The 24,648-nt window shown below is 39.8% G+C and overlaps 1 protein-coding gene across 1 annotated transcript in view; it reads right to left on the bottom strand.

Moving 5' to 3' along the window:
* The window catches only part of ADAMTS20 (ADAM metallopeptidase with thrombospondin type 1 motif 20), a gene marked incomplete at its 5' end in the record, with an annotated part of 201,711 nt that overhangs the window by 172,059 nt on the left and 5,004 nt on the right, over nt 1-24,648 (bottom strand). The window contains one exon of the mRNA XM_080811885.1: nt 16,605-16,767. Coding sequence (XP_080668011.1) covers nt 16,605-16,767 — 163 coding nt within the window. The remainder of the gene's footprint in view (nt 1-16,604; nt 16,768-24,648) is intronic.

Raw genomic sequence — 24,648 nt, forward strand, 5'->3', positions numbered from 1 at the left:
GATACTTTTCTGAAAAATTTGAAACATTTTTAAAGTTCCTGTGAAGTATCTGTTAACTTTAACAAAATAAGGTTTTATTTACTATTGCTTTTCAAAGTTTTTTTTTTAAGTCCACTATTTTCAGGTTTTGACAAAAGTAATAAATTAAAAATTGACAGATTGAGCTCTTATTTTCAGATAGGTCTTTTTATTTAATGCTATATCCCGAAGTTTATCATGTGACTTTTTTAATGAAGGTTTTCACAACAGGAGTAGTTCCCACCAAAGGCAGACTAAAAATAATTCATCTAAGTCTCTTTACAATACGTAAGTTTAATTCATGCCAAGATTCTTGAATCCATTTCAATTAGCACATTTGAGGTCACCAATCATCTCTACTTTGCAAAATTCAATAATCAGTTCCAAATCTTCATATTCTTTAAATTCCTACCATTTAGCCAATTAATCTGTTGTACCTTTTTGAGAAGTCTTCACATGGTTTTGGGGCACACATTCCTGTCCTCTTACTATCTTACTAGACTTTTCAATTTTCCTAGTTTAATACTCCCCTCCCCAAGTGCTGAACATTGGTTTGCCCCACAGTTCAGTTCTTGGACTCTCTCCTCTGTACTCTAGTCTATTCCCCATATGTTTTCATCTAGCCTTAGAATATAGGACACTCTTAATTCCTGTTTTTTCAAGTCCAGACCCCCTTACCACCCTTCTAATTTACCTTGTCCCTGTCTCCTTCTGGACATCTAATTGGCAGCTCAAACCCAAAATATCCAAAAACCAACCAACCAACCAAACAAACAAAAACTCGTCATATTCCTTCCTAAATCTGTAGTTCCCACAGCCTTCCCCATTCTCAGTAAATGAAAACTCTATCCTTCCATTTGCTCAGGCAGAAATTTTTTAAAAAAAGAAAGAAAGAAAAAGCCAAAACTCTACTTAATCTGACCACTCTTACTTTCAACACTCACCCCCGACCCCAGTTGTTGGCTTGACCATCAAAACGTACACTGCGGGAGGAGTCAAGATGGCGGAGAAGTAGCAGGTTGAGACAACATCGGGTGGCAGGAGATCAGCTAGACAGCTTATCTAACCATTGTGAACACCTACAAATCCAACGGGAAATCGAAGAGAAGAAGAGCAACAATTCTAGAAACAGAAAATCGATCACTTTCTGAAAGGTAGGACCTGCGGAGAAGTGAATCCAAAGAGACGGGAAGACAGACCATGGGGGGAGGGGCCGGCTCCTGGCAAGCAGTGGAGCAACGGAGCACAAAATCGGGACTTTTAAAAGTCTGCTCCATGGAGGGACATCACTCCAGGGGCTAAACCGGGGGGAAGCCCACGCAGGGTCAGCGTAACCCCAGGTCCCACAGGGTCACAAAAGGACCGGGGGTGTCTGAGTGCCACAGAGCTCACAGGTAATAGGGTGGGGAAGCCGGCTACAGCGACAAAGCCGAGGAGTGACCTCTCAGCCCGGGGTTACCTTGTGCCAGTCGCAGGCTGGGTGGGCTCAGAGCGCGGCCAGAGGCCACGGAGACAGAAGGGACCAGGCGCTTTTCTCCAAGTGCCAGCAATTGACTGCTTTCCTCCAGGCGCAACCACAGGCCAGGGAGGCGGGGCGGTTGAGCGCTTTTGTCCAAGGGGGCACTGAGGAGCGGGACCCCAAGCTCTCGGCTCCTCCCGGCCAGAGATTGGGAGGCCGCCATCTTCATTTCCGTCCTCCGGAACTCTACGGAAAGCGCTCAGGGAACAAAACCTCCCAAAACCAAACCCGAGCTGATTACTTAGCCCAGCCCCTGGCAAGGGCGGTGCAATTCCGCCTGCGGCAAAGACACTTGAGAATCACTACAACAGGCCCCTCCCCCAGAAGATCAACAAGAAACCCAGCCAAGGCCAACTTCACTCACCAAGAACAGCGGAATTCTAGAGGAGGAGAAAGCAAATCTTATCTGGACAAAATGACAAGGCAGAAAAACTCACCACAAAAAAAAGAGCAAGAGGCAGTACCGAAGGCTGGGGACCTAATCAATACAGACATTGGTAATATGACAGATCTAGAGTTCAGAATGATGATTCTCAAGGTTCTAGCTGGGCTCGAAAAAGGCATAGAAAATATTAGAGAAACCGTCTCCGGAGAGATAAAAGCCTTTTCTGGAGAAATAAAAGAACTAAAATCTAACCAAGTTGAAATCAAAAAAGCTATTAATGAGGTACAATAAAAAATGGAAGCTCTTACGGCTAGGATAAATGAGGCAGAAGAAAGAATTAGTGACATAGAAGACCAAATGACAGAGAATAAAGAAGCTGAGCAAAAGAGAGACAAACAAATACTGGACCACGAGGAGAGAATTCGAGAGATAAGTGACACCATAAGAGGATACAACATTAGAATAATTGGGATTCCAGAAGAAGAAGAAAGAGAGAGGGGAGCAGAAGGTATATTGGAGACAATTATTGGAGAGAATTTCCCTAATATGGCAAAGGGAACAAACATCAAAATCAAGGAGATGCTAAGAACGCCCCCTCAAAATCAATAAAAATAGGTCCACACCTCGTCACCTGATAGTAAAATTTACAAGTCTTAGTGACAAAGAGAAAATCCTGAAAGCAGCCCGGGAAAAGAAGTCTGTAACATACAAGGGTAAAAACATTAGATTGGCAGCGGACCTATCCACAGAGACCCGGCAGGCCAGAAAGAACTGGCATGATATATTCAGAGCACTAAACAAGAAAAACATGCAGCCACGAATACAATATCCGGCTAGGCTATCGTTGAAAATAGAAGGAGAGATAAAGAGCTGAAAGAATTTGCAAACACCAGACCAGCTCTACAGGAAATATTGAAAGGGGTCCTCTAAGCAAAGAGAGAGCCTAAAAGTAGTAGATCAGAAAGAAACAGAGACAATATACAGTAACAGTCACCTTACAGGCAATACAATGGCACTAAATTCGTATCTCTCAATAGTTACCCTGAATGTTAATGGGCTAAATGCCCCAACCAAAAGACACAGGGTATCAGAATGGATAAAAAAACAAAACCCATCCATATGCTGCCTACAAGAAACTCATTTTAGACCTGAAGACACCTCCAGATTTAAAGTGAGGGGGTGGAAAACAATGTACCATGCTAATGGACATCAGAAGAAAGCTGGGGTGGCAATCCTTATATCAGATCAATTAGATTTTAAGCCAAAGACTAGAATAAGAGATGAGGAAGGACACTATATCATACTCAAAGGGTCTGTCCAACAAGAAGACCTAACAATCTTAAATATCTATGCCCCTAACATGGGAGCAGCCAACTATATAAACCAATTAATAACAAAATCAAAGAAATACATCGACAGTAATACAATAATAGTAGGGGACTTTAACACTCCCCTCACTGAAATGGACAGATCATATAAGCAAAAGATCAACAAGGAAATAAAGGCCTTAAATGACACACTGGACCAGATGGACATCACAGATTTATTCAGAACATTCCATCCCAAAGCAACAGAATATACATTCTTCTCTAGTGCACATGGAACATTCTCCAGAATAGACCACATCCTGGGTCATAAATCAGGTCTCAACCGGTATTTTCAGACCACAATGCTCTGAAGCTAGAACTCAGTCACAAGAGGAAATTTGGAAAGAATGCAAATACATGGAGACTAAACAGCATCCTTCTAAAAAATGAATGGGTCAACCAGGAAATTAAAGAAGAATTGAAAAAATTCATGGAAACAAATGATAATGAAAACACAACAGTTCAAAATCTGTGGGACACAACAAAGGCAGTCCTGAGAGGAAAATATATAGCGGTACAAGCCTTTCTCAAGAAACAAGAAAGGTCTCAAATACGCAACCTAACCCTACACCTAAAGGAGCTGGAGAAAGAACAACAAAGAAAGCCTAAACCCAGCAGAAGAAGAGAAATCATAAAGATCAGAGCAGAAATCAATGAAATAGAAACTAAAAAACCAATAGAACAAATCAACGAAACTAGGAGCTGGTTCTTTGAAAGAATTAATAAGATTGACAAACCACTGGCCAGACTTATCAAAAAGAAAAGAGAAAGGACACAAATAAATAAAATCATGAATGAAAGAGGAGAGATCACAACCAACACCACAGAAATACAAACAATTATAAGAACAGAGTACGAGCAACTCTATGCCAACAAATTTGACAATCTGGAAGAAATGGATACATTTCTAGAGATGTATAAACTATCACAACTGAACCAGGAAGAAATAGAAAACCTGAACAGACCCATAACCAGTAAGGAGATTGAAACAGTCATCAAAAATCTCCAAACAAAAGTCCAGGACCAGACGGCTTCCCAGGGGAATTCTACCAAACATTTAAAGAATTAATTCCTATTCTCCTGAAACTGTTCCAAAAAATAGAAATGGAAGTAAAACTTCCAAACTCATTTTATGAGGCCAGCATCACCTTGATCCCAAAACCAGACAAGGATCCCATCCAAAAAGAGAATCATAGACTAATATCCTTGATAAAGACAGATGCGAAAATTCTCACCAAAATACTGGCCAATAGGATCCAACAGTACATTAAAAGGATTATTCACCACGACCAAGTGGGATTTATTCCAGGGCTGCAAGGTTGGTTCAACATCCGCAAATCCACCAATGTGATACAATACATTAATAAAAGAAAGAATAAGAACCATATGATACTCTCGATAGATGCTGAAAAAGCATTTGACAAAATGCAACATCCCTTCCTGATTAAAACTCTTCAAAGTGTAGGGATAGAGGGCACATACCTCAATATTATCAAAGCCATCTATGAAAAACCCACCGCAAATATCATTCTCAATGGAGAAAAACTGAAAGCTTTTCCGCTAAGGTCAGGAACACGGCAAGGATGTCCGTTATCACCACTGCTGTTCAACATTGTACATAGAAGTCCTAGCCTCAGCAATCAGACAACAAAAAGAAATTAAAGGCATCCAAATTGGCAAAGAAGAAGTCAAACTATCACTCTTTGCAGATGATATGATACTATATGTGGAAAACCCAAAAGGCTCCACTCCAAAACTGCTAGAACTTGTACAGGAATTCAGTAAAGTGTCAGAATATAAAGTCAATGCACAGAAATCAGTCGCATTTCTTTACACTAACAACAAGACAGAAGAAAGAGAAATTGAGGAGTCAGTCCCATTTACAATCGCACCCAAAACCATAAGATACCTAGGAATAAATCTAACCAAAGAGGCAAAGAATCTATACTCAGAAAACTATAAAGTATTCATGAAAGAAATTGAGGAAGACACAAAGAAATGGAAAAATATTCCATGCTCATGGATTGGAAGAACAAATATTGTGAAAATGTCTATTCTACCTAAAGCAATCTACACGTTTAATGCAATCCCTATCAAAATCCCATCCATTTTTTTTAAAGAAATAGAACAAATAATCCTAAAATTTATATGGAACCAGAAAAGACCTCGAATAGCGAAAGGAATATTGAAAAAGAAAGCCAAAGTCAGTGGCATCACAATTCCAGACTTCAAGCTCTATTACAAAGCTGTCATCATCAAGACAGTATGGTACTGGCACAAAAACAGACACATAGATCAATGGAACATAATAGAGAGCCCAGAAATAGACTCTCAACTCTATGGTCAACTAATCTTCGACAAAGCAGGAAGGAATGTCCAGTGGAAAAAAGACAGCCTCTTCAACAAATGGTGCTGGGAAAATTGGACAGCCACATGCAGAAAAATGAAATTGGACTATTTCCTTACGCCACACATGAAAATAGACTCAAAATGGATGAAGGACCTCAATGTGAGAAAGGAATCCATCAAAATCCCTTGAGGAGAATGCAGGCAGCAACCTCTTTGACCTCAACCTCAGCAACTTCTTCCTAGGAACATCGCCAAAGGCAACAGAAGCAAGGGCAAAAATGAACTATTGGGATTTCATCAAGATCAAAAGCTTTTGCACAGCAAAGGAAACAGTTAACAAAACCAAAAGACAACTGACAGAATGGGAGAAGATATTTGCAAACAACATATCAGATAAAGGGCTAGTATCCAACATCTATAAAAAGCTTAGCAAACTCAACACCCAAAGAATAATCCAATCAAGAAATGGGCAGAGGACATGAACAGACATTTCTGCAAAGAAGACATCCAGATGGCCAACAGACACATGAAAAAATGCTCCACATCACTCGGCATCAGGGAAATACAAATCAAAACCACAATGAGATACCACCTCACACCAGTCAGAATGGCTAAAATTAACAAGTCAAGAAATGACAGATGCTGGTGAGGATGCGGAGAGAGGGGAACCCTCCTACACTGTTGGTGGGAATGCAAGCTGGTACAACCACTCTGGAAAACGGTGTGGAGGTTCCTCAAAAAACTGAAAATAGAGCTACCCTATGACCCAGCGATTGCACTACTGGGTATATATCCTAAAGATACAAACGTGGTGCTCCGAAGGGGCACTTGCACCTGAATATTTATAGCAGCAATGTCCACAATAGCCAAACTATGTAAAGAACATAGATGTCCATCAACAGATGAATGGATAAAGAAGACGTGGTATATATACACAATGGAATACTATGCAGCCATCAAAAGAAATGAAATCTTGCCATTTGTGATGACGTGGATGGAACTAGAGGGTATTATGCTTAGTGAAATAAGTCAGTCGGAGAAAGACAACTATCATATGATCTCTTTGATATAAGGAAGTGGAGATGCAATGTGGGGGGGTTGGGGGGAGGTAGGAAAAGAAAAAATGAAAAGATGGGATTGGGAGGGAGACAAACCATAAAAGATTCATTCTCAAAAAACAGACTGAGGGTTGCTGGGGGGAGGGGGGACGGGAGAGGGTGGTGGGGATATGGACATTGGGGAGCGTATGTGCTATGATGAGTGCTGTGAAATGTGTAAACCTGGCGATTCACAGACCTGTACCCCTGGGGATAAAAATACATCATATGTTTATTAAAATAAATTAATTAATTAAAAAAAAACGTACACTGCATGTGGCTACTTCTAACTTTATGGCTACACTCTACATCCAAGACCTCATCATTGCTCAGCATGACTACTGCAGTATCCTAACCCTCACTGCCTTTTCCTTGTTCTGCTGATCTTGTCTCCATTTACCAATCTGCGTGATCCCTTTAAAATGTAGGCTGATCCATGTCCCTCTCCTGTTCAAAATCTTTCCAGTATTAGAACAAAATCCTTGTTATGATTTACAATGTCTTATGTGTTGGGGTGGATTCACCATGAACCAAAAACAGCTTAAACTTCTGGTCTCTTGCTTTAGAAAATCCCTTTCCAAGGCCTTGAAAAGAATCCTAGAGATTTTGCATTCCTAGTTTTTCATAAAGCGCCCCCCCCCCCATCTGTTCAGTCTTCAGGCCCCACAACGTGGATCCACCCATTAACTACTCAGTCTAGCCTCCCACTACCACTGTGACTTCATCCCCTACCACCTCCCTCCCCCCCATACTTGCACAGACTGGTTGTGGGACACGTTGAACAGGCCCCAGCACCTTTGAGCTTCCGTGAAGGAGATACTCCATAAATATTTTACAAATGAAGGAACAAATGAATAAACAAATCCATGTTGGGGCAAGGTTGAGGTCTCAGCCTCCAGAGTTATTAATGCAGAACAAGAAAAGAATCTCTGCTTCGCTTCTGTCTTCACGTATACACGTGGAACAGGGAAAACCTGCGCATGTCTTACTACTGCACTCCTCTCGCTTTCCTTCTTCTCCCAGCCCACCAGGAGGTGGGAAACAAAGGACAGACTGTTGACCCTACACCATCAATGTTCTTCCCAGCTGAATGCTATGAACTGTGGGCTCCAGGACTAGTAGAGGATATACTAAAGAGAATTCAGAAATTTCTATCTGCTGTTGCAAGATCAGATTTTGAAAACCATAACCTGAGTATTACCCTTGGCCTTCCAGTTTGTGTTGTCCCCATCCCCCAAATAAAATGCTGAGGAATGTATGTCCCAAAAAGCCTAGGGAATAATCCCAATTTGCTAGAATAGACACACAATTACTGGATACAGCAGTAGAAAAGTGAGTTAACGTAAAACTCTAAACAGTTTCACACCGTTACTGGTCCTTTTACATAGCCTATATTTTAGTTACGAATATCTCGGTCCTCCATCCATTCCACTTCTCAGCACAAATGAAGTTTAGCTGTTGATCTATTGATGTCAAGAATATCCTGCATTCTGTACTTCCCATGTTTCAGGTATCTCCTTTGGTAGTGCTCAAAGTAGCTCAATTTTCCTAACAATCATCACAACTATTCACCTGTTGGTGCACATTCTTGTTTTCTCTACCCAGCATCTATTCCTCTAACAGTCCCCAGTTTCAGTGTGGGGACCTAATCCTGCCCCTTCCCCCTACTCAGCCTGTGATTCCAGTTGCATTGTCCTGACCCCACAAGCAGGGTAGGTCCGGCTGATTACAGCTCTGCTACCAGTAACAGCAAACGGTCCAGGCCAAGTCAGGTCAAGCAAAGTAACCAGACCCTATACCAGGACCTTAGTTTTAAATACTGGGGTCAAAGGACTCCCAGTACTCACTGGATTGCTGTGTTTAAAACCCAAATCCCTTAAGAAGGCTTACAGATATCTTCATTAGCTTGTTCCTCCTTCCCTTCGCAGCAGGGTATCATCTTGCCATCTCCTGACATCCCACACTTTACTACTTTTAGCTCCCTAAGTGGTTCAAGCACTGTCTCCTCTCCAGGCATTTTCACATGCTGTTCCTTCCAACTGGAATACTTTTCACCCTCTCCCTTTCTCCTGACCAACTCCTGCCCACTTTTGGGCCTCGGGTAAGAAGGTATTTTTTCAAGTAAGCCTTCTCTGACTTCCCCATCTGAATTACATCTTCGTATGAGACCCCACATCATCTTCTGAATGAACCTCGTCTTACACACCTGACTGAGCAGAAAGGTTATTTGGGTACTAGTAATTCCTCATGTTTGTGCAGCAGTTATTACATACATAATGTATAATTGCTGTGAAGAACGTTAAAAAGTGGAATAAAATGCCACCTTTTACTTTGAGGAACAAACAAAATCTTTAAAAAGGTGGGACAGCAGAGGTATATAACAAATTTAAGAACAATGCAAGACAGTGTTAATTACATGCAGAACAATAGAGCCCCTAAATTGTGAGACATTCCATAGCTCGAGATTCCAGAGACCACATTCTTAATCTTACAAAATTATAAGCAGGTACATACATAACCACAAGAAAATAATTAAGATGCTAATTATAAAACAATTTAATAGCAATTTTCAATAAAGCAAGAGACTAAGAATGCATTATTAGTGAAAGACCTAAAAATGAATGACTCCAATCACATTTTTAATCACATTTTTATTTGTATAAATGAAGAGCATCCTAAGTATTTAAATCGACTATTTAGACTAAAGCAGGGGTTTTTTTGTTTTTTGTTTTTATAAATTTGATACGGTATGGAAGGAAAAGATTAAGGAAAATTGGCTGAAGACTAACTGACGAAATATGAAATAAGCCAAAGGACATACAAGGTGGTAGATCACTGAAGGGCAAGCACTTGCCAGGAGGGTAAGTGGAAATGGATCTAGTTCAAGCAGGGGAGGCTTACATTGCTGTCAAGGGAAAACTCACAGGAACGTCACCTACCAAGCTGCACTTTACCAAGTTGGCTAGAAACCTTACCTAGGAATTTCAAAAAGAGGAAGTACACTAACCTAAAGCCAAGATGGAAAAGTTCTTCATGGAGGTAGAACAGACAAACAAATGCACAGTATATTTCAAAGGGTTAATAGTCTCAGTCCCTCCTCAGCAGATCTGATAATCAGATGAATCAGAATAGGTTACAGGAGTAAAAACAAAACAAAAACAAACTAAAGAAACTCTTAACATCAGGAAACTGAGGGTTGCTGGAGGAGAGGGGGATGGGAGGGACGGGGTGGCTGGGTGATAGACATTGGGGAGGGTATGTGCTATGGTGAGTGCTGTGAAGTGTGTAAGACTGATGATTCACAGACCTGGACCCCTGAAACAAATAATACATTATATGCGAATTAAAACCAAAATTTTTTAATAAAAAAAAAAAGAACTAAAACTAGCAACAAATGAGAAGCTCTTATTCTACAAACCATGGAAGGAAATAAAATTCTAACTGATTTAAAGTACTCTGACACAATTATATTCAAGACACTGGCAGATCTTACTCTCCAATTAAGGGTCAGAAATTAGGATAGCTTCCTCTTACCTTAAGATTCATAACCATTTCCCATTCATTTCTAAGCTAGCACAGAGAAATCACCAAGGGAAAAAATCTTGCCCTCAAAACAATGAATCATTTCTACACAATTTTTCTAGTTTAATGATGTAGTATAAATAATCCTTGAATAAAGAAAAGATTTAGAAAAAGTTTTTCTTCAGATTTTATTGATTTGACAGAGAGAGACACAGAGAGAGAGGGAACACAAGCAGGGGGGTGGGAGAGGGAGAAGAAGGCGTCCAGCCGAGCAGGAGCCTGATGTAGGGCTCAATCCCAGGACCCTGGGATCATGACCTGAGCCAAAGGTAGATGCTTAATGACTGAGCCACCCAGGTGCCCCTAGAAAAACTTTATTCTTAAGAGCAGACGGGTAGGGCACCTGGGTGGCTCAGTGGGTTAAGCCACTGCCTTTGGCTCAGGTCATGATCTTGGGATCCTGGGATCAAGTCCCGCATCGGGCTTTCTGCTCAGCAGGGAGCATGCTTCCCGCTCGCTCTCTCTGCCTACTTGTGATCTCTGTCAAATAAATAAATCTTAAAAAAAAAAAAAAAAAAAAGCAGAAAGGTAAGTTCTTCCTAGAGAGAACTATTGTTACTACATCTAAAATGTAAAGGATTCAAGTTACTTTCCATGTTCAGTTTTCAAAATGAACCTAATTCTGGTTCCTAACATACTGATTCCCTTCCTCCTTTACCCATTACACACAATTCACCTGATGTGGGAATTAACCACCTCATTAGAAATACTGAATAATATAAGATTTCAGGCAAAACAGAACTTCAAAGCTCTGGGACACCACCACAGACTAACATAAAATAAGTATCATAAATGGCAGATCAATTCTTCTTTTTGGAATACACTACTACATGTAAATTTTGTTACATAGGCAGAGCATGCAACTGGCAAAATAGGTCCACTAATAAGAACCCTATGTGCGTGGAACAATAGTCACACCACTAGTAGGTTTTCCCCCTCAGAGAAAACATCTGTAAGAATGATCGTAGCTCAGAGTTACTTTGAGGATAAGAGGACCATGAAAAGCATTTTTCATAATCCGTATTAGGCAGCTATATTGCAGAAGATTCACAAATATCAAAACTTTAATGGGTCAAATTTCATAATCCAGGATTTTTCTTTGGGGACAAAACTTGAGAACATTACTAATAAGACTGAAGAATAACTACTTAAGAAAATATTCTAAGGTATACAAAAGTTAACAAAGCAAAAGGGAGATGTGAATGGCTGAGGCAGATAATTTGTTATCCCAATATACTACTTCTCTAGATAATAGGACTTTAAAAGTAACACTTGCAGGGCATCTGGGTGGCTCAGTGGGTTAAAGCCTCTGCTTTCGGATCAGGTCATGGTCTCAGGATCCTGGGATCGAGCCCTGAATCGGGCTCTCTGCTCAGCAGGGAGCCTGCTTCCTCTCTCTCTCTCTCTGCTTGCCTCTCTGCCTACTTGAGATCTCTCTCTGTGTCAAATAAATAAATAAATCTTTTTAAAAAAATTTTTTTAAAAGTAACACTTGCTAGGTTTCCATTATAGCAGGAGTTTCAATTTAAATTAATTTGGACCTCTCCACCACCAAAAAAAAGGCTTCTTTGGCGGGGATGGGTACAGATGGAGAGGGAGGTGGAAGAGAGTGGAGGCTTCAAGATTTAGATGTACTGAATCCAAGTGCCACAAAACAGGAGGAATGGACAACAAAACAGGAGGAATGGACAACTGTAGGCCTGAGATTTAATCTTAACAAGCTGGAGTTAACATTTAAAGGGTGTATCCTTTAATTAAAGAAGTAGAAAAATTAGAGAAGTAGAAAAAAAAATCATGAAGACTGCTAAAAATGGTCTAAGATGGTGGCAACGAAAAGCACTGCTAAAAATTACTTAACTTAGAAGATGGGAGAGTAGTAACCAGCAGGAAGAGATGTGGGAAGAAAGAAGCCACGGTAGAAGCAAATTGGGTCAGAGAAGCCAAAGGTATAGGACAAATACATGAAGAGTCGATCAATAGGGGTGCCTGGGTGGCTTAGTCAGTTGAGTGTCTGACTCTAGATTTTAGCTCACATCATGGTCTCAGGGTTGTAAGACTGAGACCCACATCAGGCTCCATGCTCAGGGGGAAACCTGCTTGAGAGTCTCTCCCTCTGCCCCTCCCCCCATTTAGTACTCTCTCAAATCTAAAAAAGTCAATCAATAGTGAGAAATAATCCCTAAAAATGCATCAATGCATTTTTCAATGCAATCAATGCAATTTTTCAATACACAAATGCAGCTCTTGTGTTTCTTCCCCATCCCCACCCCCCACACAAAAAGCTTAGATTTTCAAATTATAAAAATACAAAAGATCTGCTAATACTGGTTCCACATTCCCTGTGCATCTTTTGCCAGAAGCATGCCTCTGTGTCCTGGTGTCTACCTCAGTGTCCTAATGACACCTCACTTTACTCATGTCCTGTAACTGCCTGGTCCCTACAGCTGTGAGCTACTGAAGTTAGAAACCTAGACATCTGACCTTTACTGCAACAGTAAATTAACCATTTACTACCTACCCTAGGTTAAGACCCAGAAAGGTAAGGTCTCAAAGCCAGAAGAACGCTTTCCCTGACTCCCAGCTTCCCAAGTCAACTGCGGCCCCCACTGACACTAAAGACGTCCATATTCCCCCCAACGATTACGGATTATTTCCCATTTAAAGATTTAATCAGCATGTACATGAAATTTATAAGAATTCTCATATGTTCACAGGAATGTTATCCACATGGATTACACACAGAACAAGCTATACCATCTCAAAGCTGAGGAAAAAGCTTTAAGGAAATTATCTTCAATTTACCCTTTTATGTGCACTATACTTGGCATTCAAATCCTCTGTCGACAATTCAGCTGCTGTGACTCAGTCCCTTGGCCTTCGGTCTCTTCTCCTTCAAATCCAAAATTATCTTAAAAAAAATAAAGCTGCCAACTGAGCGATACCTTAAAAGATCATAGATGTCTCAGCTTTAAAACTGTCTCCTCAATGCCTGCAGGATAGCCTACAAAATCCAACAGTCCCTTCAGTTCCGCATCTGTGTGCCTTCAGAGCCCTATCTCCCCTACTTCCCACACTCTTCACAGCCGTCAGGACTCTGAGCATTCCCATGCCATCCGCCTCTTCTCTACAGACCCATTCTAACGTTTATGAATTAAATAATTCCTGATTTGACCTTCAACTGCAGGACCAGACAGCGCAGTGCTTATGTCTGCCAGCACACTCGTCTTCACAGGCACACTAAAACCATTAAAAATCATCCAACTACAAACCCCAGTATGTTTTAGTTTCTGCCCAACAGAGGCCTTGCCCACCTAACAACTTCCCACCACTGTAGTAAAAAAGCCTTTTGCCTAATCCTTTCCCCACACTCCTTTCTGCCTCCTGACCAACCCAGATGCTTCCCCCCCATGGCTTGTGGTGGGGCATGTCCCCATTGCTTGCAAATTATAAGTAAATGCTTTCAAAGGCAGTTATCTCCATGTCTGTCACTTTTCCATCCTTGATCAAAACAAATCCTGGGTACCTTTTTAATGCAAGTTCCCCTCTATGATTACCCTTTTTATTTTGCTTAGAAAACGCTTAGAAAGCCTTCAGGATGGAGATTAAGTGGTTTTAAATATCACCTCTTTGGTAAAAACCCAGAGCAGTTGTTCTCAGCCCCTTGAGCTGCATACAATATTGCTTCTAACACAGGGCAGCCTTGGTTGTTTTGTGATTTCTGTTCTTGTGCTCTTTTACACCCACTGGGCTTTGAGAACCTGAATGAAGAGAATCACTCAAGTCTTACCCAGTACAATCCTTTGCACATGTTAGGGACTCAAAGACCAAGAAAGAATAAATTTAGAAAAAACTAGGAAAAGCACAGAAACTTTAAAGCTGGCCAACATCATCTAAAACCCATTGAATGACATTACATTTTCACTCATGTCAAGTCCTGTTTAATAGAACACATGTTTTAAGTTCCTAACCCCATGACACAGAGACGAGAGGGACAGAGTTGCAGTGGAAGAAAGGGAGTAGGGCTTACTGGGTCTGAGAAACACAGACCCGTTCTGCTCTATTTTGAAGGATAAGCATTAGAACTATGCTTCATATCCAGAAGATTTCTTCATTCCGGTCAACATTTTCAGAAGTTCCCCATTTTGAGGTTTTAGTTTTGTTAGGGTAGATGGTGGCAGTGTTGTGGGGGTGTGGGGGTTGTTTGCTCATTTTGTGGGTTTTCTGTGTGCGTTGCAATTTCTACTCAATTTTACTTAAACTATGTCTGAGGTCTACCTGGGAGCCTGGTATCCACAGCAGCCAGGTTTGGTCACCAAATATAATTTGTATGACCTTGGGGCACATGGTGAAATCTGATGTTGAAAACAACCTAATTCATCAAGGCTGAAACTGCCGTGAATGGCAACATTTTAGGGTCATAATGAATTAAGACAATCAACAGATGTATGGAAAAAATGATTTTTCCTTTTCCACTTAACCTTTTTGGTCCATATGCTAAATCTTTAAGCCAACCCATCTGGAGAGGTTCTCATGAATGTTCACCTATAGAATATAAGATCCTGCAAGTATTTCTGAATAGTGTGTGAATTGGGGAAGAAAAAGCCTTTGATAACATTTTACTAATTACATTCACAACTCTCCATTTTTACTAACAAAATGATGATTAGCAGCTAATTATTTAGGCCATTAATTGATTGCTTTGTGATTAAAGATATGTATGTTAATTATACTTAAAATTGAAGGCACTTTAAAAATTGAAAAGAATGGATACTGCCTTCAATGTTTCAGTAATTAAATGTTGTGGAAAAGCAGATTGTGATTAAAAAACAAAATTCTATAGCTTTCTATTTTTTGTGTGTTTTTTATAATAAATCTTTAGTATAAAAATTTTTTTAAACAAAAGACTCTGGCTTTTCTTGTACCATTCTCCTTCTGATAATGAACACCGAGTGTGAATGCAAAACCCTGCATATCATTAGGTGAAACATTTATGCATTCAGAGTGTCTACTTGGTGGCTTTCTTCTTAAGAAGCTAAACAATTCATTAAACAAGCTGCTCCCGAATGGTAGATCAGAACAAGCATAAGCTGCCTTCTGTAGAATTCTATTGTGAAGCTGTACCCATTTGTGTTTTCTTTGAAGCCATAAAAATGAAACCCTTATGCTCATATTAAAAGCATAAGAAAGGCATCTATTATGTCAATAGATTTAAAACACGGCCTTAGACACAGTGAGAACCACTCCAAAATGGCACTCTTATAATAGCAAAGGTTAAGAAGTGCATTCCCAGAGAAAACCTTCAAAGGCCTACATATCATTATATCCCAAAACAGATGGCATTGCAGTGTTTGGAACTATAGTTTATGGACACCTACAATCTCAAATAAATCCTTTCTAATCCCACTCCTTTGTCTAGATTTTGTACTTTGATGATAACTGCAGGTGCCTTTCTCCATTCTTCAGAGAATGACAAGGATATGAAGATTCATGTACATACATGGACACAACTCTTACTAGGACTTCAACGCACAAATATTTTACCAGCAACAGATTTATACTCTATAGATACCTAGGATTCCTACCTTCTAATCCATTATAAATCTTTAGTTTGAATTTTGTAGGAAAAAAATAAAAAATATACATCGTGCTGGTAGAAGTATAAACTCATGAAAACCATTTTACAAAACAACGTGGAATTCTCTACTATCTATGTGTGTACTTGGGAGAACCTCAAACACAGCGGATGGGGACAAGAAAATTCACAGCAGCATTGTTTATAATAATGACAAACTACAAATAACCCAAAAGTTGATCAATAGGAAAATGGTAGATGAACTGTAATGTACTCAATGCTGCAGAGCAATGAAAAATGAACTTCTGTACACACCAATGTAAACCTCAAACACAATGCTAAGCAAGAGTGAGACAACTATAAAAGGGTTTCTTTACATTTAAAGATGAAAGGGTACAAAATTGAACAACGGGTTATTGTGACTTAGCTTGTCCAATTATCTAAAATTCTGCTAAGGAAAAGCACACTAGTGTGACTAACTGATTGAAGTAAAAAGTTTATGATTATTTGCTACAAATCTCATACCACACTTTTTTGGATCTGAATTTAGTTTACAAAATTGCCTACAAACACTAACTTCTAATGGGTCCTTACAGGTCAAGAAAATTTGTTTAAAATAGCGTACTTAAATATTTAAGGAAGATATGTCAAATTATAACTTATGGAAATACTTAAATAATATAATTTTACCAGAAACTTTTACTTCATAGTTTACCTGAAACTTCACAAGGCTTGTGAGATTGCAGAAAATAATTGCTCTTTAATTCCTGTCTGTATATAAGATGTGGCTTGTTATGATCATCTTCATGTTCGCTCCCATCTGCCTTCATTATAGGTTCTAAGAAATATTCACCATCGTGTGCTTTAAATGTTCCCATCTGAAAACAAAGAAAATAATTAACTTGGTCACCAAGGGAAAGCATGCAGTGCCACAGGTTAAAGTGAGCACACAGAAGCAGGACCTCCAGAAGTCTGTTCACTAAATGTCATCCACTGACTAGACCATTTCCTTTCCATGATTCCTTTCATGCTCTTAGGTATGGAGTCATGAAGCCTAGACAGTGTTCTAATAGAGTTGAGAGGTCTGGCATTCCAGGTATAAATAATGGCATAGGTAACGACATCAAAATGGCAAAAAATCAAGCTCCTTCTAGTAATAAGAAAGTCTGTTTGGCTTGGTCTATATAAAGTGGTGAATGAGAGACAAAACTTAAGGTTGTCTAGGGTCAGATAAGAGATCTTAAAGGTGAACAATTTAGAATTTGGAAGCAATGAGGAGCCAGTGAGGAGTTTTCACAAAGACCTACCTTCTGAATTCCAGAATCCACTATCTAACTTGCCTTTCAACATCTCCATTTACACAACTAGTAGAATTCTCAACCTGAACACATCCAAAGCCAAACTCTTGATTTTCAGTCCAAACCACCCCATTCTTCAATGGTCCCTACGTCAGTAAATGGCAACAGTATTATTCCAATGGTTCAGGCCAAAAGATCTTAGAGAAATCAAGAATGGGCTCTTGTGCCCACACTAACATCCCACATTCAGTTCATCTGCAAATCCTGGTGGCTCAACCTTCAAGAAAACTGAAATCCAACCACTTCTGCCAAGTTTTACTACTGCATCCATGATCTAACCTCACATTCTGTTTCCTGTGTGAACCAACAACCCTCTAGTCTAGTCTCTATGGAGAAGTCACAGTAATTTCTCAAGTCTAGATCATGTCACTCAAAAAACAAACATGACTAAGTCATTCAGTAAAAGCCAAAGTCCTTACAATAGTCTATAATGTCCTGAGGTGCCCATCCCTTCCTCCACTGTCCCTCCAAACACACAGGTGACCAACAACTGGGACTTCTCCCACTTCTGCCTTAGCTCATTCTAGAGCTCCTGATGCCTCAGATATTTCTCAGATAGGACAAGGAAATGCCTACCCCAGGACCTCTGCACTTAAACTTCTGCCTCTGGCACTTCTCCCCATTGGCTCCTCTAGCACTTACTTCAGGTTTCTGCATCACCCTATATAAAATGTCACCCCACCTCCTAGACCCCTTTTACCCAGTTTCATTTTTCTTCAAAGCACTTATCACTACCTCATATTTGTCTGATGCTCTCCACTAAAATATAAGCTCCATGAGAGCAGAGCTTTTGCCTGTACTCTTCTCTGAACACCTCTCATGCCTGCCACATACCAGATGTTGGTGTAAAATGCTAAATTAATGAATAAGACTAAGGATCAACTATTTTAAAAAAGACTATAAAGGTAGGAAGTTTAATTTAGTAATATTGTGTGTTCTAGATGGTGCCCCCCCCCCAAAATACTAGCAGTTCTAAGATAAAGGCTGGAAACTTGAAGAGAGGTAACAGAACCTGATTTATAGTGACAGCAATGACATCTGTTGGAAGTGACAGATGACAAGATGCCAATGTCTGAGGAAAGCAGACAGACAGAGACAGTGAGGGAGAATTTATGAGAGATAATTTTCTGGTAAAAATAGGATTTACCAAAATGACTCCAGAAATGTTAAAACTGTAGACAGACCCAATTCCAAGACCACTGACCATGTCTATTTCCATAAACTATGATACAGCCATGCAGTAGACTATTCTGTGGTTACAAAGAATAAACATTCCATGTAGTATACAAAAGACCTCCAATTATTTCTTGGATACTCTTCCAGTGGTCTATGCTCTAGCGTATCTAATACTACCAGTTCCCGTTTTCCAACTATAACTAAAAATCACTTATTTTCAATATATAATGAAATTCTACCTCCTTGTGGCTTCCCAGAAAAAATAATTTCAATTATGCTTACCAGTAACAAAGAGATCATTTTTGAAACCTGAGTAAATGAACCCATGGAAAAATTGCTTTCTACATTTTTAAAAAAGCATGCTGAAGAAGGGAAATGTGATAGCATCTTGGTAAAAGATAGACACGAGGTAACTTATTACCTATCTAAATGCATCTACAAAACTACTTTGAATACAAAACTACTTTTCCCACGCTATGCTGAAGATCTTGGAAATTTTTATATGCTTTTTGGATTAAAATCTAATAATGAGGGGTTTCTATCATAACACTCCAGTAAGACTACACAGGGGTCAAACTTGAATTCCCACATGGACAGTGAGAATAGCTCTATCTGGAGTCTATCAGAACCTCCTTTACATTGTGCTAGAACACTGTAGCTTGCTAAGAATATGGCCTTTATAACTGAAAGACTTTTCTTCAACAAGAACCTTATGTTTTAGAATACTTAATTCAAGAATAATTTGTCTTCAAAGTGACTCCTCTGTACTTATCAATGAAGAACTTATGTTACTTCCATCATTTTTTCTATAATCCACCGCGTTGCAGAGGACTTTCTGTTCAAGTAAAAGTATTATAGCTTTGCCTAAAGGCTCTTAAGGATGCATTTTTCTTTTTTTAACTTGGAAAGGAACCTGGTAAGAAATTCGAGGACTTAAAACAGGTGGTTCATAGAATTATATTTAGATGATGCCATATTTTTAGCAACCTATCTGCAGAGGGCCACTGCAATTTGATTCATGAGAAATGCCAATCAAATTCCAAACACTTTCTTTTGAGGACTATTAAAAGCAGCAAAACTAGTTTTCACTTGGGAAAGGGTTTCCCAGTTATTGGAGCAATGATCTATTTGCCGAGCTGTACTGAAAGGCAGTAAGTGATTATATATACAACTGGTTCCAATTTATTCTCATAGGTCAAAATTTTTATGTTTTGAGTATTTTTATATATGCAATTGTTTTTCCAAAATGTGACTTCATATTGTGGCATTTATACATACTTTTTTTCCAAATACATGGCAAACACATGTACTGTAACCACAACCAATAATGTACTCAGATTTCATTAGAGTAAAAACAAGTAAAATATATAAACTGTTTGGATGCTTTTCCCAAATCATTTACAGTTATCACATCAATATTGGCAACTACAGAACATTAAAAAATGTCTGAGTGAAGCAATTAGAGCCTCTACTGAGAATTTTAGTAACAAATTACTCTCAACAATTAATAAAATTGGATTTTAATTTCAGGGGTAGATCACCAGTAATTAAGTATTTCAGTCTTCATGGTGGTAGTTATTCATTAGTCATATACTGAGAATCAGTTTAATCTTATTTATAATAGGAACCTGAACAGGAGTCCTGTATTTGCACTTACAGAAACTTGGGCCAGTCACTTCACATCGGATCCTCAATTCCATGATTTGTAGAACAAAATAGAAATAAATCCACCCAATTTCTTGAGAAAGGCAATATGTTAAAATGTCAATGATTTTGAAATGGGATGAAAAATTCTCCCCCAAAACACAGAGGTGACAACCACCCTTTTCCCCTAGGCAGACTGTGATTATTATGTAATGAAAGATCATGAAGAGGAATGCAGAGTCATTTTTCTTTGGGATTTTCCATTTGATGCAGAAGGTTTTTCTCCCAGACAGTTTGTTACAACACCACTGATCAAGCCTAGGAAATAGTGTATTACACGTAAGCATGCACTGAATGAATCAACAGTATGAAGAAAATCTAGTTGTTTCCACAAGCCTGAAGTGGAAAATTCTAAGGTTTTCAAGAAGAGGAGTCTTTTCCTCCAGCAGCATTCCTTATTCCCCTATCCCTAGGACAACTCCAGATCTCCAGTAGGAAAGTGAGAGGAGGTAATAAAGAGAAAATGCATTGCCTATACTCCCCCCCCCCCCCAGAAGAGACCACTCTCACCAATCTTTCTCATAAGGATCAGGAAAAGGACTGTGAAGTCATCCACCTAAGCCATAGGTAGCCAAGAGAGTCTGATGCAACTAGTATCCCAGCAACATCAATAACAAGGAATAAATTCTGTAATATTTCTCTTTCTTGAAGGAAGAGAGGTGTTTTTGAAGCTATAAGAACTCACTAAAAGAGGAGAGAATGGTCAACACTCTTGGGGATGTAGGGAGTGGTTCTCAGGACAGTCTCTCCTGATTTCTTTAAGATTTTATTTATTTATTTGATAGAGATCACAAGAAGGAAGAGACGCAGGTGGTGGGGGTTGGGGGGGGGAAGCAAGCTCCCTGCTGAGCAGAGAGCCCAATGCGGGGCTCGATCCCAGGACCCTGAGACCATGACCTGAGCTGAAGGCAGATGCTTTAACACAATGAGCCACCCAGGCGCCCCCTCTCCCAATTTCCTACTGAAATATCTGGAGACATAAAACCTAAGATCACTATAACAATTAAGAACTTGAAAGGAATCATTCAGGACAGTTTTGTAGGTGCATAATGGAAATATTTTCATGATCTATTGTTGAAATACTCTAAGTCAAGGTTACTTGAAAATATGTAGCATCTAGAAGGACATGTGCCATACACCTGCCAGACCATGTCATATTTACAGCATGGTTTTTAGTTTCTTACAATTTACAATTAACATATGTACTCTTTGATTATTTAGGCAAATATTCTTCATTTTCATGTCTCCCATGGTATTTTTCCCTAAAGTTCAGCATATACTGTGGTTTTGTTCTACTTTAGTACAGCCGGACTTCTACTGAGCTTATCGGTGAGGTGAGAATCCACTATTTTGCTTTGCAGTAGGAGATTCTTAGCATTCAGATTTAACATAAATGCCTTTTAGACTCTGGCAACTGCTGCAGAAAACTAACTTGAAGCAATTAAGAAAACTCGATCTACCATCAGAAGTCAACAAAGTTTTTGAGGTATTAAGTTGTCAAAGAAACCATAGGCCTAAAGAAGCCTTGACTGCTTTAGTTGTAACATAATCCATAGACCCTCAATTACCTCAGCATTCCTGAAAACTGTCCCCATCCCCACTGCCAGAGAGCATCCTCCCAGAAGCTTAGATGAAGCCATGGAGGAGGATAGGCTAGACCCTCCCAGAGAGCAAACCAGAGGCCTTGGTGACTGGACTTCCCAGAAAGAGGAATCAAGGAAGGGAATCAAGGAATGCTCTTGCCAAAGCAGTAGGTCTCCACAGCCCCGCTGCAGAAGAGGTCCAAGGTTGCTATAAATCAGTTACTAAGAGATGCCTCTTTTCAAAGGAAGTTTAAGGTTGGGGTTGCAGTCATGTTGTATATAGGGTTGGGGACAAAGACAGTGCCTCTGTGAGGTTGTCTCCTCGGAGACAAAATGACTATGATGTGTGGGAAGAGAACAAATGGACATTCATGAATTAAAGGGCAGCCTGTGGTATAGACTGGTGGTGAACAACACTATCTATTCTCTCTTCTTCCTGGTCCTATTACTTGCGCCTCATTTTCCAGCCTTTTGCATCTGGGTAGAACCAGGCCTCAGTATAATGTAAATAGAACTAGTGTGTCACTTTTGGACTAAGGTAGTCAAGAGCCAGCATAACTTCATGCAATTACTGTGGTAATAAAGCATTCATGTAGCTCATGAATATTCAAATGCTCTTATAACGACATTACTGTACTACCAGTATCTAACAGTGACTAGGATATAATAAATGCTTTCTAAGTATTTGTTGGAAAATAATCTTTCTTCCCCTGAATAGTAGTATGAATTGAGCAGTTAAGTATATTTTATAAAAAACAGGAAGTATGAGCCAAACAATAAAGCTTCAGATAACAAGGTGCAATATAACCCCATATGAATGACACTACTTGGATATCTAAGATTTAACCTATGCACAATTTTTTAAAGTATGCCCAAGTATTTCAACTGAAATTGCTAAAATAATTTTCTTGCATTGCATGACTGATAAAAAGAACTAGCCTAATTACTTAGCACATTAAAAGCTGCTTTAGCTCATTCATCCATGTATCAAGCATTTCTATGTTCTGTATTGGGTGTTACAATTATCCCCACACTTAAAATCTATAAATAAGATATAAGTATGAGCAGCCACAATTCAATATATGATGTATAAGGAATCGTCCAGTAGTGGAACAAAGGCAGGCCTGGTCAGCTCTGTTTAGAGAAGATCAGGGAAAAAGGAAAGGCTTAAAATTCATCTGAATGATGAAGAGTTTAAGAGAAAGGACATTCTAGACAAAGTAAATATAAATCCAAAGTATTATAATATATTCTGGAACCAAACACATGTTTCTAGAATTAGCTCTTACTTGCCACCTGTTCTGTCATTATCTTTCTTGGTTAATGGTCACAGGATCACACAATCATTTAAGTAAGTCAAAAATCATTTTGATCTGCTTTTAGGGTCCAAAATTCTAATGGGCTTTCTACAAGGCTTCTATGAGGCTGTTCAACTCCCGACATGTTGTTATTTGCATAGGCCTGGCTGTTCTATGCACTGGGGAAAGTTTAGCAACATCCATTTCCTCTAGCCGGTATATGCTAAGAGCATCCACCACACCCACCCCCAATTGTGATCCCCAAAATGGTCTCCAAATACCACCAAGAATCCCAAGGGACAATACTTTCACCAGTTGAGAACCTCTGGTCTACAGCAGCATAGCTTCCATAGGCACCCACTCTCCCCCTTCACTGCTGCAACCACTTTACTTCAAAGGCCTCTTCTTCCCTTCCCATGGTACACTAAGAGAGTGGTCCGTCCAGTGACTCTCAGCCTTCCCTACTCCCTTCACAGCACTGCATTAGGGGAGGCGCCTCCCAGCACGGGAAACCAACCCACCGTCCCCGCTGAAGCCTTGCTCTTTCACAGTGAGTCCACGCCTTAATGTGAGGTCTGCCTTACCCTCCCCTCCCAATCCCCTCCCTTTTCCAGCTGCACAGGACCATAAGGAACCCCCGACTTCCCATATCCACATGGAGTCATCCTTAAAAGTGCAGTTAAAAGTTCTACTTCCAGCACAGGTCTCAACGCCCTTACTCCTTCCTCAAATTTCACACAGCATTTTCCATATTCCTCTTCACAGCATCAAACAGACTTCAAATGTCTGTGGACCTGGTGTCAGTATATGGTGGTCTTGAGAATGCTAAGCATAACTGGCCAAGAACCCCAGCTATCGGGGTTTGAAATCCATCGTTTGCAGCCCAGCCAGCTCACTCTCAAGTGCTACTTCCATTTAATAGTGGAGTGTGACAATACTAAGGGTATACTCATCCTTAGGCAGGAGACTCTTCTCCCAGCCCAATTTGGCTTGGAGCGAGCGTTACTGAACCTTGCTTAGACTCCCCAGCAGCCTTGGATGCCTCTACCCAACATTCTCGTCCTCCCTGTTTCAGATTTCACCACTCTATTTTCTCTGTCATGGGCACTTTTCCTAAATAAAATGCTTGCACACACAATCCCATCTTTGTCATCTGCTTCTTGGAGACCTAGACTAAGACCAGAATTTTAAGAGACATAAGAAATTCTCCCTCGTATTAGAGTACTTGGTGGAGTAGATGAATAACTAAGAGGTCCTTATGACTTTTTCCCACAAAAAGTTATGAATCAGAATGGCATATGTAATGACCTGGGGCTGTGCTAGTTGTGGGCAAATAGGAAGTTTAGAAAATTTTCCTACAGCAGACAAAAGCCAGTAAAGACACAGATAGGAAATAACCGTATGGCGACTGAACAAGAAGTCACTAAACCAATTCAGTAATCAGAGCATCAGTGCCTGACGTGCTGCAGAATGGTTATGAGAAACCAAAAAAGTACACAGCACCATTCCAAGTGACTGCATGAGAACACTGTATTAGCCAGATGCAATGTCTGGTTTTATGACATCTGGAAATGGTTTCGTTCAACCAAAAAGACTGCATTGCTTCAAATCCCACCAAGAAATAGTGAAGTTAACAGTCT

This window comes from Martes martes, assembly GCF_963455335.1.
Source record: "Martes martes genome assembly, chromosome: 8".
Classification (NCBI taxonomy): Eukaryota; Metazoa; Chordata; class Mammalia; order Carnivora; family Mustelidae; genus Martes; species Martes martes.